This window comes from Callospermophilus lateralis, chromosome 14 (genome assembly GCF_048772815.1).
Source record: "Callospermophilus lateralis isolate mCalLat2 chromosome 14, mCalLat2.hap1, whole genome shotgun sequence".
NCBI classification, from domain to species: Eukaryota; Metazoa; Chordata; class Mammalia; order Rodentia; family Sciuridae; genus Callospermophilus; species Callospermophilus lateralis.
The window spans coordinates 52,533,972-52,551,298 of NC_135318.1; the positions used below are offsets into that span (position 1 = coordinate 52,533,972).

General features: G+C 41.6%; 1 protein-coding gene across 1 annotated transcript in view; it reads right to left on the bottom strand.

Annotated features, from left to right (window-relative positions):
* Rab1a (RAB1A, member RAS oncogene family) overlaps positions 1 to 4,057 on the bottom strand; it is a 33,454-nt gene extending 29,397 nt beyond the window's left edge. The window contains exon 1 of the mRNA XM_076833163.2: positions 3,685 to 4,057. Within this exon, the coding sequence (XP_076689278.1) occupies positions 3,685 to 3,707 (23 nt within the window). The 5' untranslated portion in view covers positions 3,708 to 4,057. The remainder of the gene's footprint in view (positions 1 to 3,684) is intronic.
* Between the last annotated feature and the right edge of the window lie 13,270 nt (positions 4,058 to 17,327).

Here is a 17,327-nt window from a genome sequence, read left to right on the forward strand (position 1 = left end):
GGATCATAAAAGTAAGAGCATTCAGTAATAAAACTAGCAAGAAGTAATCTCATGTCAACCAATATAAATCTACAATCCTACTCCTCAAAGAAAATTTTTTCTTTTGTCAACATCCTATTTTCTCACAAAATTCTTAGCAGCACCCATACAGTACACCTTTAAGTTTCTAAAAAGAATGAGACAAATTATTAGCTGATAAACTAAAGCAAGTAAAGGAACACTTGGGATACAATTGTAAGCACTAGCTACTACTCCATTCATTAGTTACTAAATCAAAATTCTGAAATCAGGAAAAGCCCCTACCCCAACAACCAAGAGTTTAATTTAAGAAAAGATTTTAAAGTTCAGATAAGATATTAAAGAAAACAGACTTCTTTTGTATTAATTTTACATTAATTTCTTTGAAAAGGTAAAAAACAATCTTTAGTGCCAGAAAGAATACTATGGTTGTCTGGAGCCAGAGAAGGTAGAAAAAAGAAAAGAAAAGAAAATAGACTTCTATCTGGGTGATAATAACAGCCAGGCACAGTGGTGCATGCCGATAATTCCAGCTACTCAGGAGGCTAAAGGATGAGGATCATCAATTGGTGTCCAGCCTCAGCAATTTCATGAGAGCCTGTCTCAAAATAAAAAATAAAGATATGGGGATGTGGTTCAGTGGTTAAGGACCCCCGAGTTCAATCCCCAATACAAAAATAAATAAAACTCTTAAAATTAACTTTTCTCTGTTTTCCAAATTGGTAAACAAATTTCAAAGACAAAAAACAGGTGAAGACAGATTGTTAAAAGGCTTGTTCTCCTAGTGATGTTACCTTATAAAATATCCATCACCTCATATCACCTTAAGCAATTTTCTTTTTTTTTTTTTTTAATATTTATTTTTTAGTTTTCAGCGGACACAACATCTTTGTTTGTATGTGGTGCTGAGGATCAAACCCGGGCCGCACGCATGCCAGGCGAGCGCACTACCGCTTGAGCCACATCCCCAGCCCACCTTAAGCAATTTTCATTAACACTTTTGCAAAGGTTTTCCCAAATTCCTGGATTATTTTATTAGGCAATCTAGAATACCAACAGAGTAAGCCAAATATTAGAATACTTAATTCTAGAAAAAAAATATAACAACCATTCCTGGAGCCAGGCTCAGTAGTACATGGCCATAATCTCAACAACTCAGGAGGCTGAGGAAGGAGGTTTCAGGCTAAGCCTGTGCAACCTAGCAAGATACTGTCTCAAAAAAAAATAAAATGAAAAGGCTAGGGATTTACCTCAGTGGTAAGGTGCTCCCGAGTTTAAGCCCCTGTACCCTCAAAAAAAAAAAAATTAAAAATTTCTGGGTTCGATTCTATTGAGATTATTAAACTAGAGACCTCAAAAGAAAGAATAATTTGGCACAGTCATATATTTAAGAATTATTGTCCTTGCCATTAGTCATTTCTCTTCTTCCCCCCTCTTGGAAAATTCTCCTTAATCTCCTACAAATGTAATTGCTAATAATTCTCTTACAGGTGTCTTTTCTATAGTTTTCCAAAACTCAACAGCCAACCACAACCCACTATCCTCTTCTGAAATTTTATTGCTCTGATATATGCCAAGCATCTGGAACTTTATGGGTTTATAGGTATTTAACAAGAATAAAATCTATTTTCCATACTGCATTACAAGCTCCTTGAAGTTAAGAATCATATTCTTAAATCCTAGCACTAATAGAATGATTTATACCACCTAAAGAGTATTTGTGGGATTCGGTGGCATGAGGGGCTCAGGAGGATCATGAGCTCAAAGCCAGCCTCAGCAACCTTGAGGTGCTAAGCAACTCAGTGAGACCCTGTCTCTAAATAAAATACAAAAATAGGGCTGGGAACTTGGCTCAGTGGTCCCTGAGTTCAATACTGAAAACAAAATGTGTTTATATACTTTCAAATCTCACCACTACCTTGATAGGAATGAGTCCTATGCTATTTTACAAAAAGAGAACATTCAGAAACTGAGTAACTTATCAAATTTTTATTCAACTAATTAATCTTCAAGATTTAGAGTACTAAATATATTTCACAAGTACAATATATTTCCACCAAGTACAAGAAACAACAGAGGTTTACAAACCTCCATAAAATGGTCAATCCATACTCCTGACTACCAAGAAAACTACTAATTAGGAACCCCAAGTTCTTCTCCGCTCTACCATGCCAAACCCACTGTTCTTGGAGCCCTTGATAAAGAAAGAAAAAAACTGCCAACACAGCAAATATGTCACTGTAAAAACACTATCCTCAACTTCTTAAAGTATACAGAATTCCAATAAAATACTATGACTTCTGTTGAGTGCAAAAGGGAACATTTCAGCATCAAACCACTGTATTACAAAACTTGAAATCAGAATGTATTTTGCAAGAGCCATGTGACAGACACATGACAGTCAGCTAAACTAATGGGTGGACCTTTTAGGGGGAAATCTTTAGCAGTAATTGACTAAAGGACAATTCAACTTTCAAGACAAATACCGATTTGTGCTTTAAAAAAATTTCCCCTAACCTCTAAAGGCTTCTGACGCTAAAACAGAAATACCAACTAAATCTCCTCTAGTTATTCATTAATTTTTACCTATGTAAACTGGAAGATTTATTTTAAGAGCCATTGAGGAGCCCCTAACAAAGTCTTTCCAAAGGAAAGTGAATACCAGTTCCCATGAAATGTGCCAGGTATGTCACATCTGTTGTGGTGACTTCTTGAGTAAGCAAGAAAAAAGAATACATTAACTTTTCATGACACGTCATGGAACCTCTTTCCCTATCTGCAAGCATTCAAATAGGTAATCTAAAACCTACAGATCTATATAGGTCCCACTTTGAACTTGACAGCAACCTCTTCCTTTTAATTTGGTAGTATCAGAAAGACATTCCTTGGCTTCAGTTGTTTTGTTGTTGTTGTTGCTGACCTACAGAAAATAAAATGACTTAAATGTCCTCTACAAAAGGAAAAAAAAAAAATTCACAAATGCCCAGGTGTTTAGGAGGGCAATGGACCGGCGAGTTCTTCGCGAACTCTTCCAAGAAACAACTCAAAAAGAGAACTAAACATTTTAAATCGCTCCTCACCATCTACTCATTCCCCTCAATCCCACGCAGTCCCGAGAAACATCCATATTACCTGAAACCTGGCGGGGAGGGTGGAAGAAGATAGAGCCAACAAGCTCAGGATTTACAAGTAAAGCTGGTTTCCACCCTGACGATCCTGACAGCTCCTCAGAGTGCGTGCGGAGGGTCTGCCAGTGCCCTCTAGGAAAGCGCCCCCACCCTGCCCCCGCCCCTTAAAAACAAGTCCTCCTTCCAAAGTCACTGCCCTCCGGGAGAGGCCACCCCTTCAGACAGCCCTTCACCCGACGCCCAAACGCCACGACCCAGCAGTACACCGTTCCTCCGCAGCGGCCGCGCACCCAGGCCCTCCAACCTGACCCCGGCCAGGCCCGGGAGGCTCACCCCTCCGGCCCGGCCCGACCCCTCCCCCCGGCCGCCCCTCCGCCGTCAGACAATGGGGCCCGACTCCCGGACGCCAGCCTCTCCCGCTCCAACACCCTCTCCTCACCCCGGCCAATGCCCCACTCCGGCCCCAGTCCTCTTCGCCCGCTTAAAGCTTCCCCAAGCTGGCCCAAGACCCAGCCGAACGGTGCTCTCCTGCACTCACTATTCGGGATTCATGCTGGACATGTCACTGCAGCTGCCGCCGCCGCCACCGCCGCCCTTGCTGCTGCAGCCGCCGCCCTGACTCTCCGCGCCACGGGTAATTGAAGGAAAGGAATGAGATAGGTTGTTCCGGGAGAGCAAACGTCTTCCCCCACTCCGTCCCCTTAGAACACAATCAGCAGCCGCCGCCACTCAGCTATCGCTTCCACCCAAAATGGCCGCCGGCGAACCAGGAAATAGGGAAGCCTTAGACCAAAGGGCCTTTACATAGCCCAGAGGGCGGCCGCACCGAGTGGCACGCCGGGAAATAGAGTCGCGAGCGCGCCTATGCTTGCTGAGGACCGACGGTGCGCCTCCGCGATCAGCACTCAGCTTCCCGCCAAGCCCTGCGGTTCTGGCGCATGCGCACTTTGAGGGCTTGTAGCCCACCCCATTCCCCACTCCCTCACCCACTAAATCTCCTCCCCTCCCTACTCCCCTCCCAGCTGACTCGCTGGCTAGGACTTCGCTCGGACTCCCCCTAGCGGATTGGCTAAGGCCGAGCGGCCCTGGTGATGTCATCAGTGAGACGTGGCAGCCGGGCGAGTCAGTGCCGGACCCAGGAGGGGGTAGGGAGGGGCGGAGGGCGGTGCCCGCCGCGATAGAGGATGGGGGTGGGGGGGAGATGGACTACCTGAGAGGAAAGGAGGGAGGGGTCAGAGCCAGAGGGACTACCCGAGTGTGGGAGCGGGGAGGGAAGGGGGTTCCGAAACAAGCTTGACTGGTGCGGCTTCTGCTGGCTTGACCAGCTTGAGGCTTGCCCCTCCCGGCTAATCTGAGAATGTCTGATCAAAGGACGGAAGGAAAGTCAAGGGTTCCCTGCCAAAGACTCTGGCTCTCTGGACTGCTTGAAGTCGTTCTTTCACCCGACCCCTACTAGGTTGGATCATCTCCAGTGAAGGCCTCACACACTTTTTTTTTTTTTCTCTTACCATTCGTATTGCAGCATATTGCAGTAGCCACCAAATGGACTCTGCCTCTATCTCTTCTCCACCCCACCCCTTTTGCACACGTAGCCAGATTTATCTTCCCTGAAACCACCACTATCACAACCCCACAACCTTCCGTGGTTCCATACTCTGGATGGGACACAGTCCTGAATCATCCTAAATTTCCACTCTTCCTGCTCTGGCACTAGCCTTCAAGTTGAATTGTACAGCTTTTTTGTTAGTTATTACTCGTTTTCTAGTTGTTCTGAAATTTGAAAAGTAATAAGTGATAAAAACATGCAATTCATTACCTTATAGACCTACAAACTCTAGAAGTAACATTAACACCTTTTTTGTAAGCAGTATGGTCTTAACTAATCAGCTCAGGAATTTAAATCTCCACTAAACTTTAACATATTATCTTGGGTTATTAAATTACAAAGGGCATAGTATAATACTTTGTCCAAAGTTTGTCTTACAAGTTGCTCTAAGAACCAAGAAAAGCATCTCCTGAGACTGACCACAAAATCACTTAAAATTTCTGTGACACCAAACCAGGTGTGGTGGCTCTAAACTGTAATCCCACCCATAAGGTAGGCTGAAGCAGCAGTACCAAATTGTAGGACAATTTGGGCAGTTTAATGAAACCCAATCTCAAAGTAAAAAATAAAGCCTGATGCAGTGGCATAGGCATATAATTCCAGCAACTGGGGAGGCTGAAGTAGAAAAATTTAGAAGGCTGAGGCAGGAGGATTGCAAGTTTGAGCGCTAGCCTCAGCAATTTAGCAAGACCCTGTCTCAAAAAGAACTGGTGTTGTAGTTCAGCAATAGAGAGCCCCTGAGTTTAATCCCTAGTACCAAAATAAATTGTTTTCTATGACATCAAAATATGGGGAAAATATGGGTTTTCATTTCTACTAATATACCAGCTATACCCTTACCTTCAAGTCCTCCATATGCCTTAGTTGAAAACCTCATCAAACAGTACACAACAGTTCTTTTACATCATGATGACATTTTTCCCCTCCTACTCGGAACTGAAGGGAGGGCTCTCTACCACTGAGGTACATCCCCAGTCCTTTTTATTTTTTATTTTGAGGCAAAGTGGTGGTAAATTGCTGAGGCTGTTCTCGAATTTGTGGCACTCCTGCCCCAGCCTCCTAAATAGCTTCAGTTACAAATGTGCATTTCTCCCTAGGGAAGTATCTTAAACTCATATTTTAACAAGTTTTGCTTATTCAGACTTTAATATATTTCATGTTTAAGTGTTTAGGAACAACTACATTTATAGTTCAGATTCATACCAAGAATAATTAACATGAGCTCTGCTGGCCACCCCACTGTTGAACCAGAACCTTTCTGGGGGCTGGGATTGTAAACTTGGTGGTAGAACACTTGCTTAGCCAAAGCAAGGCCCTGAATTCAATCACCACAAAATGACAACAACAGCAACAAAACTCTTCTAGGACCTTTTTCTGGGGCCATTCAGACATTTGGACATTTGTTGGCTTTCTTTTTCTTTTTTTCCTTCTTTTCCTCTCTTTCTTTCATCATGTATTTATGACTTGACACATGATAAATGTATTTGGAACTTCATTTTGAATATCTTTGAGCAATACAAAGATAGATGATTACAGCTGTCTTCAAGATTACCATCCAGTCAGAGAGAAAGAACACAGGCAAAATCTATAAGAGCATAATACAAAAATAGGCTAAAATGATATAAACTGTATAGGGACAGAAATCAGATCAATGATTTCCAGGAACTAGGAAAAGGAAGAGAGAATTGCTTCAAAAAGTTGCACAGGAACTCTTTGATTTAATGGAAATATTACACACCTTCATTGTGGTGATAATTACTCAATTGTATGTGCTTGTCAAAACTTACAGTACTGCAAAGCACAGTGGAACACAGCCTGTTCTCTCAGCAACTTGAAAGCTAAGGTAGGAAGGTCACAAGTTCCAGATCAACCTGGGAAACTTAGTGAAACCTTGTCTCAAAAAATTTAAAAGACAGGGGATGTAGTTCAATGGTAGAGCGCCCCTGGGTTCAATCCCCAGTACCTCAAAATCAAAAACTCAAGTACAGGAGTAATTTTAATTGTATCTAAATTATACCTATTATGAACCACATATTTTTAAAACAATAAGCAGTGAAAATAAAAGGAAGGAAACAATTCAAAGTCAAACAACTGGGGACATTTCTATGAAAGAGGTGGTATTGAAATTAGGCAATTTAATTAAAATTGACAACCATTAAAATTTTGATCACTGACAGAAATGGGAGGGAGGGAGCCATTTATTCCAGAATAAGAGACTATGAGCAAAGCCATGGAAGTATGAAAAACGAGCATGAGTTTAAGGAATAGAGATCAACAGTTGCATGTGATCATAGGGTCCTTAAGAGGTTAAGGTGAGACCTTGCTGAGTCCCCAGATGCCTGTTAAAATATTTAGGCTAGCTAAGTAGTGCGCTCCTATAATCCCAGCGATTTGGGAGGCAAGAGAATTGCAAGTGTGAGGCCTTAAGCAATTTAGCAAAACCCTGCCTTAAAAGAAAAAAAATAAAAAGGGCTGGGGATGTAACTCAGCGGTAAAGCTTCAATCCCCAGGACAAAAAAAAAAAAAAAAAAAATTAGACTCTGCCTATAACAGTGGTCCATTTTATGCTTTGAATATAACCCTTGCTGCTCTGCCACTGCAACTTATTTTTAAAATGGACATGTCTCTTTTTCTAATCTCTCCCCATCCCTAATCTCAGGGAAACAGGATTACCTTTCTTTCCCATCCTAGGCTGAGTTATCTGTCCCTATACCTACCATAGGAAGGAAGTAATCCAGATTTTGGGGATGGTACCAGAAGATTTTAGAAATGACTATCTCCCAAATTAACAAGTGAATTACAACTCTAGACAAAGAACATGTGGAATGTAGCTTTTGAGTCACTTCTTTAAAATTCCTCTGTTCCTGATGATGGGCAGAATCACAGCCTTTTTTTTCCCTTTTTGTCAAAACCATGTCCTCTGGGGCTGGGATTGTGGCTCAGCTGTAGAGCGCTCACCTAGCATGGGCGGGACCAGGGTTCGATCCTCAGCACCACATAAAAATAAAAGCATTTTTGTCCATCTACACCTAATAAATAAATAAATATCTAAAAAAGAAAAAAGAAAGGTTAAAAAAAAAATGTCCTCGTTAATTGAATTGGCATCAGGAATAAGGACAGATCTTTCAGCAACATGGCTAGGAATGTAGCTCAGTGGTAGTGCTTGCCTAGCAGGTGAAAGGCCCTGGGTTTGAGTGAAATGTCAAGAAAAGTGAACTGAGCAGATCAGTGTTTTAGGAACACTTTGGAGCTATTTGCAGCCTGGAGGTAGGAAGATTAGTAAAAGGTAAATATGTTCCTTTGGGCAAAAGCTGATGTATCCTGGCCTAGGTCAGTTGCATCAAAATGCAAAAGAAGGGAGATTCCAGAAAGGAACAGATAGAATCTGAAGCCATGGAGGGAAGAGAGGTACTAATGATAACTCAGAAATATCCAGTTTACCTACCAGCAGGAACCAGTGCCCTGAAAAGTCAGAGAACAGGGTGAAGATGTATGCAGTGGAGCCGAGATTGAAGAAGACAAGCCAGTGGTGTGATTGGAAGTGAGACATAGAGCTGCCCTGGTGAGGCACGACTACCAGAAACTGTTCTGAACTGGCTTGTGCGCGCGCGCGCACACACACACACTCAAATCTGTCAAAGGTAAACAGTTACCTAACCACGGTCCACTTTATGCTTTGAATATGTCCCCTGCTGCTCTAAAACTGTTTTTTTCCTCTTTCCTGACCTTCTCCCCACTGACCTTCTCCTTCCTGATCTCCTTTCTGACCTTCTCCTCCCTGACCTCTCCTCCGGATCTTCTTGGTTTTCTCCTTCCTTGTCTCCTCTTCCTAATCTTGAAAAACAGGATTCTTCTGAATCCCTTCTTTAAAAGTCCCCTGTTCCCCTTCCTGGGCAGAATCACAGCCTCAGGGACAGGAGTCTCCTGTGATTCTCCTTTGCTAGCAAAAACTTTTTTCCTTTCTCTCAAAACCATGTCCTCCTTATTGGATTGGCTTTGGGGACAAGGACCACGCTTTCAGTAACAGGCACTAAAGTGGTAAGATAAACTTTATTCAGGAATAAACCATTGCAATGGGGAAGAGGTCCCGATGGGAACTGAGCTCAATTTCAGGAGAGTAGGGGACAGCAAAAGACAGGAGATTTTTTTTGCGGGGGAGGGGTAGCAGGGATTAAACTCTCGGAGACACTCAACCATTGAACCACCTCCCCAGCCCTATTTTGTATTTTAATTAGATACAGGGACTCACTGAGTTACTTAGCACCTCACTGTTCCTGAGGCTGGCTTGGAACTCACAATCTTCCTGCCTCAGCCTTCCAAACTGCTGGGATTACCATGCACCACCACACCCAAGACCCGGAGACTTTTGAAAGGTAGAGGTGTGCTCCTGGAAAGTCTTTGAAAAAAGCTCAAGAATGTTGGTTCGTGGCACTAGTAGGCCATCTGGGTTTTTTCACTGGTGTTTACCTGGAGCAGAAGCAAACTTTTTGCATCTTTTTCCCACAAGTTAGAGCAGGTTCCCTGGGCTGTGAGTGAGAGGGAGAGAGTTATCTCCTTGAAAGTTTGTTTACATTTCAAATGAGGCTCTCTAGTCCTAGAAGAAACCATCAAAGGACTGAAAAAAAAAAAAAAAAATTCTAACCACCAAATTTCTGCTCCAAGAGAGGGTTCAGGTTTGGGCTAGAAGAAGTCATAAATTTCCCCAGTGGTACTGACCTAAGGCAGGCACCATAAGGCGGTGGTGGTAGGAGTCATCTTAAGGATACAGCCTTGAGCTACTAGAAATTATGCCGGTACTGGGCATGGTGGCATATGCCAGTAGTCCCAGCAACTCTTTCAGGCTGATGCCTTGTCTCAAAATAAAAAATGGAAAGAGCTGGGGGTGTACCTCAGTGGTAAAGTGTCCCTGGGTTCAAAACCCAGTATTTAAAAAAAGAGAAAACCTACTAGAGTTTGGCTAAGGAGAGAGTTTCTGTCAAAACAGAACCCTTGATTTGTTGGGCTCAGTCCTTGGAATACAGTCTCTGAAATTCATTAGCAAGAAAGAGCTGAACAATACCTCCTTGCCTTATATTCAGTCTAGTATTTTCTTTATTTTTATTTTATTTATTTTGGACTGGGGGGTTGAACCCAGTGGGACACTTTACCGCTAAGCTACATTCTCAGTTCTTTTTATTTTTTGAGACCAGGTTTTGCTGAAGAGCTGAGGGTCTCATTGAATTGCTGAGGCTGGCCTTGAACTTGACATCCTCTTGCCTCAGCCTCCAGAGGAGCTGGGATTACAGATCTGCTTTATCACACACAACTCAGTCTGGTATTTTTCTTACTTAATATCTTCAGTTGTTTTTTAAATATTCTAAGTGTAATGCTTGATCCCTTGAGATCAGAGCACTAAATGCCATCATTGTCCTACATTTGTGGGATTTTTTTCCTTTGTGGTAATGGGTAATAGGGCTTTGTACATACTTGGCAAATGCTCTACCACTGAGCCACATCCCAGCCCTTTTTATTTCTTATTTTGAGAGAGAATCTTGCAAAGTTATCCAGGCTAACCTCAAACTTCTGAACCTTCTGCCTCAGCCTACAAAATGACTAGGATTATAGGTGTGCACCACTGTGTCCCTCTTGTCCTACCTATTTTTTGAGATGATTAAATTAAGACAATGTTTGTGGAAGTGCCTTCCATGAAGGGGGCCTCAAAAATGTACACTTTTTGGGCTGGGGATGTGGCTCAAGCGGTAGCGTGCTCGCCTGGCATGCGTGCGGCCCGGGTTCGATCCTCAGCACCACATACAGACAAATACTTGTGTCCGCCAAATACTAAAAAATAAATATTAAAATTCTCTCTCTCTCTCCCTCTTTCTCACTCTCTCTCACTCTTTAAAAAAAAAAAAAAGTACACTTTTTTGTTTTGGTCACCCTTTCTATAATCTAGCCCCAAAATAGCCTTCCTTCTCCATTTCTCCAAGTCTTTATTTATTTATTTATTTTAAGAACCCCTGCCCAGAGGCAAACAGATCTCTGGGATCTCCAAGTCTTACCTATTGTAAAGATACAGTTTAAAGTTCCCATTCCTTTCCTAAAATATGTCCTGACTGCCACAGGAGGGAAAATATCCCTCCCTCTGAACCATACCTCCATACCACTGCATACCCCTACTCTGGTGGCATGCTTCTTGAAGATTTTCTACTTATTTTTGCCTCTGGGGTTTAGCCACCCAAAAGATTTTCCTTAAATATCTGGTGTTTGCTTTGTTTGTAAAATCAACAAATACATTTTAAAAAATAGTCAATTATATTGAACACACAAGCACTGGTCATCTTTCTACATAAAAGAATAAATTCAGGGGCGGGGGTTGTGGCTCAGTGGTAGAGCACTTGCCTAGCTGTGAGGCACTGGGTTGAATCCTCCAGCACCACATTAAAAATAAAAAAACAAAGTTGTCTCCATGTACAACTAAAAATATATTTTTTTTAAAAAAGAATATATTCAAGATGGAGGCTCTTAAAAGTGCCTTTAAAAATATCCATATATATGAGAACATTTCACACTTCACACAGTGACTAAGATGTTTTAAATGTTTTTTGGGGGGTTGTTTTTTGTTGTTGTTTGTATCAGGGAATGATCCCAGGGTACTTAACCAATGACCCACATCCCCAGCCATGTTTTATTTTGAGACAGGGTCTTGCTAAATTGCTGAGGTTGGCTTTGAACTCTTAATCCTCCTTGCCTTAGCCTCCCAAATCGCTGGGATTACAGGTATATGTCACTGCACCTGACAAGATATTTTAAAAGCTGAATGAAGTTTCTAGATAAACCTTATATAAAAGCAAGTCTCAGCCATCTGGTCACTTGTATTCTAATATGTATAAACCAATAACAACCTTTTATCAATCAAACCATTGATTGGTAAACCTCAATAATGGCTGTAGTTATGGGAGATGACCCTGGGTGTGGCACCATAGCCATTCCCATGGGGTTACTCAGGTGTCATTTGTTTTTCAATCAGCTAACTCATGCCAAGGCCTTAGGTGCTTTAAGGAATTCATTTATTCCCTCTCAAACAATGGCAAACGGTAGATAAGCTCCATTTGACCTAATGGCCATACCGCGTAACTAAGCTGGCCAAATCAAAATCTCAGAACTAGTAGATAAGCAGCTACATTACAATATGAGGTCACCATCAAAGCTTCAGACAAAATTCTATATAGCCAGGCATGGTGCTACATGGCACTCCAAAATTCTATATAGCCAGGCATGGTGCTACAAATCCCAGCGACTTGAGGGCTAAGGCAGGAAGATCACAAATTCAAGGCCAAACCTCAGCAATTCAGAAAGACCCTGTGTCAAAATAAAAAGTAAAAAGGAATGGGGATGTAGTTCAGTGGTAAAGCCCGCTGTGTTCAACTGCCAGTATCAATAAGGAAAAGAAAAAACAAAATCCTACATAGATGCTGGGCATGGTGGTGCACACCTGCAATCCCAGCAACTCAGGAGGCTGAGGCAGAAGGATCACAATTCAAAACAAGACTGGAAAAGGTAGTAAGAACCTGTTTCAAATTAAAAAGATAAAAAGGACTGGTGATGTAGCTCAGCGGTAGAGGCAGAAGAATGCATGTGCAAGGCCCTGGATTCAGTATCTATGTTGCAAAAACAACAACAAAAAAAAATAAAATAAAACAGAAAATCCTTCACAGCTGGGTGATATTCCCTGGAATTGAGTGAGAGGTGTGAGAAAGTGGAGTTACTTTTTCCTACTTACTTTGCCACAAAACATTCACCCAAGAAGTCTTATCAGGAAGAGTTGTCTTTGCATATTCCATGAAATCCATCTTGGTCTTTCATCTGGTTGGTTTTCATTGGTTATTCATTCTGTAATTATGTTAAGCACCTATTTTGCTCTCACATGGAGATATATCTGTGATCAAAGCAGACCAGGTGTGTGCCCTCATGGAGAATGTAAATTCTCATGAGAGAGATCTGTCAGTCAACTACTACTATTTCCTGAAATCTAAAAATCTAAAGCATCATTGATTTCCATCATAGGTTGGTTAATAACAGGTTTCCTTTCTTCTTTCTTTCTTCCTTTCTTTCCTTTATTTATTTATTTATTTTTAGAACCAGAGATTGAGGCCAGAGGTGCATAACCACTGAGCCACATCCCCAGCCCCTTTCATTTTTTTTTTTTTTTTTTTGAGACAGAGTCTCGTTGAATTGTTTAGCCAGCTGAAGCTGGCTTTGAATTTGGAATCATCCTGCCTCAACCTCCCAAACTACTGGGATTACAGGTATATGTCACTGTGCCTAGTCAATAACAGCTTTTCAGGAAAGAAAAGAAGTTCTACAATACTAAATATACTCATTTATTGGATATTAGTATCAAAAATACCTCTGACTCGAAACCGTGGCACATGTCTGTAATCTCAGCAGCTCAGGAGGCTGAGCCTGGAGGATCATGAGTTCAAAGCCAGCCTCAGCAACTCATAGAGGCCCTTAGTAACTCAGTGAGACCCTGTCTCAATATAAAATACAAAAAAGTGCTGGGGAAGTGGCTCAGTAGTTAATTGCCCCTGTAATCAATACCTGGTAACCCCCCCACACACAAAAAAAAAGGCTCCTCTAAAATATCTCCAAAGCAAGTGTTACTAAGATACAATTCAGTTTATTGCTTACATGGAAAGACAGAATGCTATCTAGACAGTCTTTGCAATATCTCAGAGTCTGATAAGGGCAAGGTTGAGCTATTCATTGGACTTGAAAAGTCTGGTTTAAGGTGGGTCTTTTAATGAGGGGAGTAGTTTAGGATTGGTGGACTCAGGAATTTAAGAATTTGTAATATATATTTCCTTATTTTGAATAGTTTATAGATCTTCCTGAAAGTTCCGGTAATCAACAATAATTTTTTTTAAAGCTTTATTTTTTTTTTAAAAGAGAGAGTGAGAGAGGGAGAGAGAGAGAGAAAGAATTTTAATATTTATTTTTTAGTTTTCGGCGGACACAACATCTTTGTTTGTACGTGGTGCTGAGGATCGAACAAGGGCCACACGCATGCCAGGCGAGCGCGCTAGCACTTGAGCCACATCCCCAGCCCAAAAATATCTATTTTTTTAGTTTTAGGGGGACACAATATCTTTATGTGGTGCTGAGGATCGAACCCAGTGCCTCACATATGCCAGGCGAATGCGCTACCACTTGAGCCACATCCCCAGCGCAACAATAAATTTATTTACAACTTTTGTCTTTCTGGATAAGAGTTTCCTGGAATAGTATTTATCTTGATGAAGGCAGAAGAATAAGAATCATGTTATTAAGAGTAAACTATGGAGCTGGGTTTGTGGCTAAGTGGTAGAGCACTTGCCTAGCATGTCTGAGGCACTGGGTTCCATTCTCAGCACTACATGTAAATAAATTAATAAAATATAGGTCCATCAACAACTAAAAATTGAAAAAAAAAAAAGCAAACAGTGAAGATGGTCTCAAAAGCATGTAAAGATGTGTTTAAGAGAAATGATTACCCAATTAAGTCCATGTAATTATAATGTTGTGGAGAAATATAGAGTGCTTTGGGAGCATATAAATGGGGCACTTGGCCAGACATTGTAGTGCACACCTGTAATCCCAGTGGCTCCAGAGGCAGGAGGATCCCCAGTTCAAAGCCAACCTAGGCAACCATGAGGCACTAAGCAACTCAGTGAGACCCTGTCTCTAAACAAAATACAAAATAGGCTAGGGATGTGGCTCAGTGGTTGAGTGCCCCTGAATTCAATTCCCACTACCCATTTTTTAAAAACAAAAAAGCTTTTTTTTTTTTTTTTTTTAAGTAACTTGTATTAGAACTAAGGCAAAATGATGTTTAACTAAATGAAGGAATGGAGAAATGGGAAGATGAGAGAGTACCTGCAAAGGTCCTGTGGCAGAAAGAAACATAGTATACTTAAGGATTTGAATATCAGCAAAGCTATAGCACAGAATGAAAGAGATACACTATGTAGTTGTTAGAGGAGAAGAGCATTGCTGCCCCTTTCTATGCCCCTTACCATTTTTGAGACAAAGCCAGAACAAAACACTTTATGCTCTGAGATCTAAAGATTATATTCTCAGAGTCATAATCAACATTTTCAAATCCTAAAAACCATGATGAACAAGCCTCCATTCCGAGCTGCCATAATCAAATCAGATTCAAACTGTTGCCCAACAACAGCCAAACCAGTTCCAGAATATCCTCCTACATGAGTTCAAACTTGTGGTTAAACAGGTTGTCTGGATTCTGGTCTGGAGGTCTGGCCATGCCCAAAAGAAAGCCAAGAGTAACTAGATAAACTTAAATTAAGGAAAAATAATTGTTATTTTTGTGGAACTGGGAGTTGAATCCAGGGCCACACCCATGCCAGGCAAGGGCACTTTTTTGGGGGGTGGGGTTTACCAGTTATATGACCCCAAAGGCATATAACTACTGAGCCACACCTCCAAACTTTTTTGCTTTTGAGACACGGTCTCACTAAGTTGACTACTGGGCCACATCCCCAGCCCCTTTTCTATATTTTATTTTGACACAGGGTCTTGCTAAATTGCTTAGGACCTTGATAAATTGCTGAGGCTAGCTTTGAACTTGCAATTCTCCTGCCTCAACCTTCTGAGCTACTGGGATTATAGACTAATAATGTTCTTTATACCAGCTTTACCACCTTATTGCTTTCCTCGTTATAAATAAGGTGAGTGAAATCTTTGACATGTCATTTTATATGCATAAATTATGGTTTGAAACATTTTTGAAAGTTATACATTGTTCCTAGAAGTGCAGCCTCATGAACACCAAAAGAATCCTTTAGATTCAAGAAGAATGATGAATTACAACAAAGTACTACTTCATGCCCATTAAGATGGCATGAGTCAAAAATTCAGAAATGGCAGGCATGGTGTCACACGCCTGTAATCGCAGCAGCTCAGGAGGCTGAGGCAGGAGGGTCACAAGTTCAAGGCCAGCCTCAGCAATTTAGTGAGGCCCTGTCTCAAAATAAAATAAAAATAAATAAAAGAATTGAGGATGTAGAATAGTGGTGTCGTTAGTAATGTCAAATGCTCAGAAAAAGCAAAAGGAGAAGAATACAGAAGTGGGAGATGCAGGAGAGATGAGTTTAATGAATTTTTTTCACAAAGTTCAGCTGTGAAGGAAGGGCAAAGGACCTGTATATGGTAGGTGCAGTTTTGAAGAATATTTTTTTAAGACTGAAGATAACAGAATAAAGATGTTCATAGAGAGTGAGAAGTTGGAAAGACAGAAGAGAGATAATTGCTAAATCGAGGTAGTGAAGAGCAGGGCCAGTCCAGGGCACTGGTATAATCTGACAACATGGGGGATATTTCCTTTGGTCAAATGGGAGAGATGGAAAAAGGCAGGTTGTGGAACACGTGGGTTTGCAGGTTGGGTCATAAGAAGATGAGGAAATTCTCTGATGACTTATGATCTTGCTGTGAAGTTGCTCTGGCCATCTGAGGGAGTGAGGAGGAATGTAGTAGGATCAGGGAATGAAATGGTTGCTCCACATAGTGGGTTGGCTATGTGAGCATAGTGCTATGTGAGCATTTGTGCTTGTGTGTGTGTGTGTGTGTGTGTGTGTGTGTGTGTGTTTCAGTGTTGGGGATCAAAGCTAGGGCCATATGCAAGTTCTCTGCCACTGAGCTACCCACCCCCAGCCCTAAGCATTTGTTAAAATAAGTACAAAAACAGAGATAGGAAGTATACCTGCCAGTTTCATGAAAGTAAAGGCATCTAGGAATAGAGGAGAGAAGTTGGAGGCCAGAGAGGCCTCAATGTGTTAGTTCTTTAAATACAAACAAAATCTGAACTGGGCACAGTGGTGCACACCTGTAATCCCAGTGGCTGAGACAGGAGGATCACAAGTTAGAAGTCAGCCTCAGCAAAATCGAGGCACTAAACAACTCAGTGAGACCCTGTTTCCAAGCAAAATACAAAACAGGGCTGGGGATGTGGCTCTGTGGTTGAGTGCCCCTGAGTTTAATCCCCAGTATCTCCCTCCAAATTTTTTTTTAAATTAAAAAAAAAAAAACACTATGGCCCACAGTGAAGAAGGAAAGTTACCTCCTATCCTAGATCTCAAGGGACCTAAGGCATCTCTGATGCAAGAATGATAGTGACACACTAAAGCCTCCTTGAATGGGAGGGAGGAATGTGGAGGCACCAGAAGGGAAAGGTACTCTTCAGCACACTGATCCACACAGGGGCACAGCCAAAATATCACAAATGCCTTAGGCAGGGCATGCTTCTATGTTGCAAATCATGGCAGGAAATGAGTCCTATCTGGAAAGGATTAAGGAAACTAGAAGAGATGCAGGAGACGGGCACATTGGAGGCCAGCCTCACCAACTTAGTGTGGCCCTAAACAATTTAGAGAGACAATGTCTCAAAATAAAAAATAAAAAGGGTTGTAGCTCAGTAGTAAAGCACCCATGGGTTCAATCCCTAGTACAAAAAGAAAAGAAAGAAAGAAAGAAAGAGAAAATGCAACCATCTCCTTTGATTTATTTTCTTCCTTCCTTCTTTTCTTTCTTTCTTT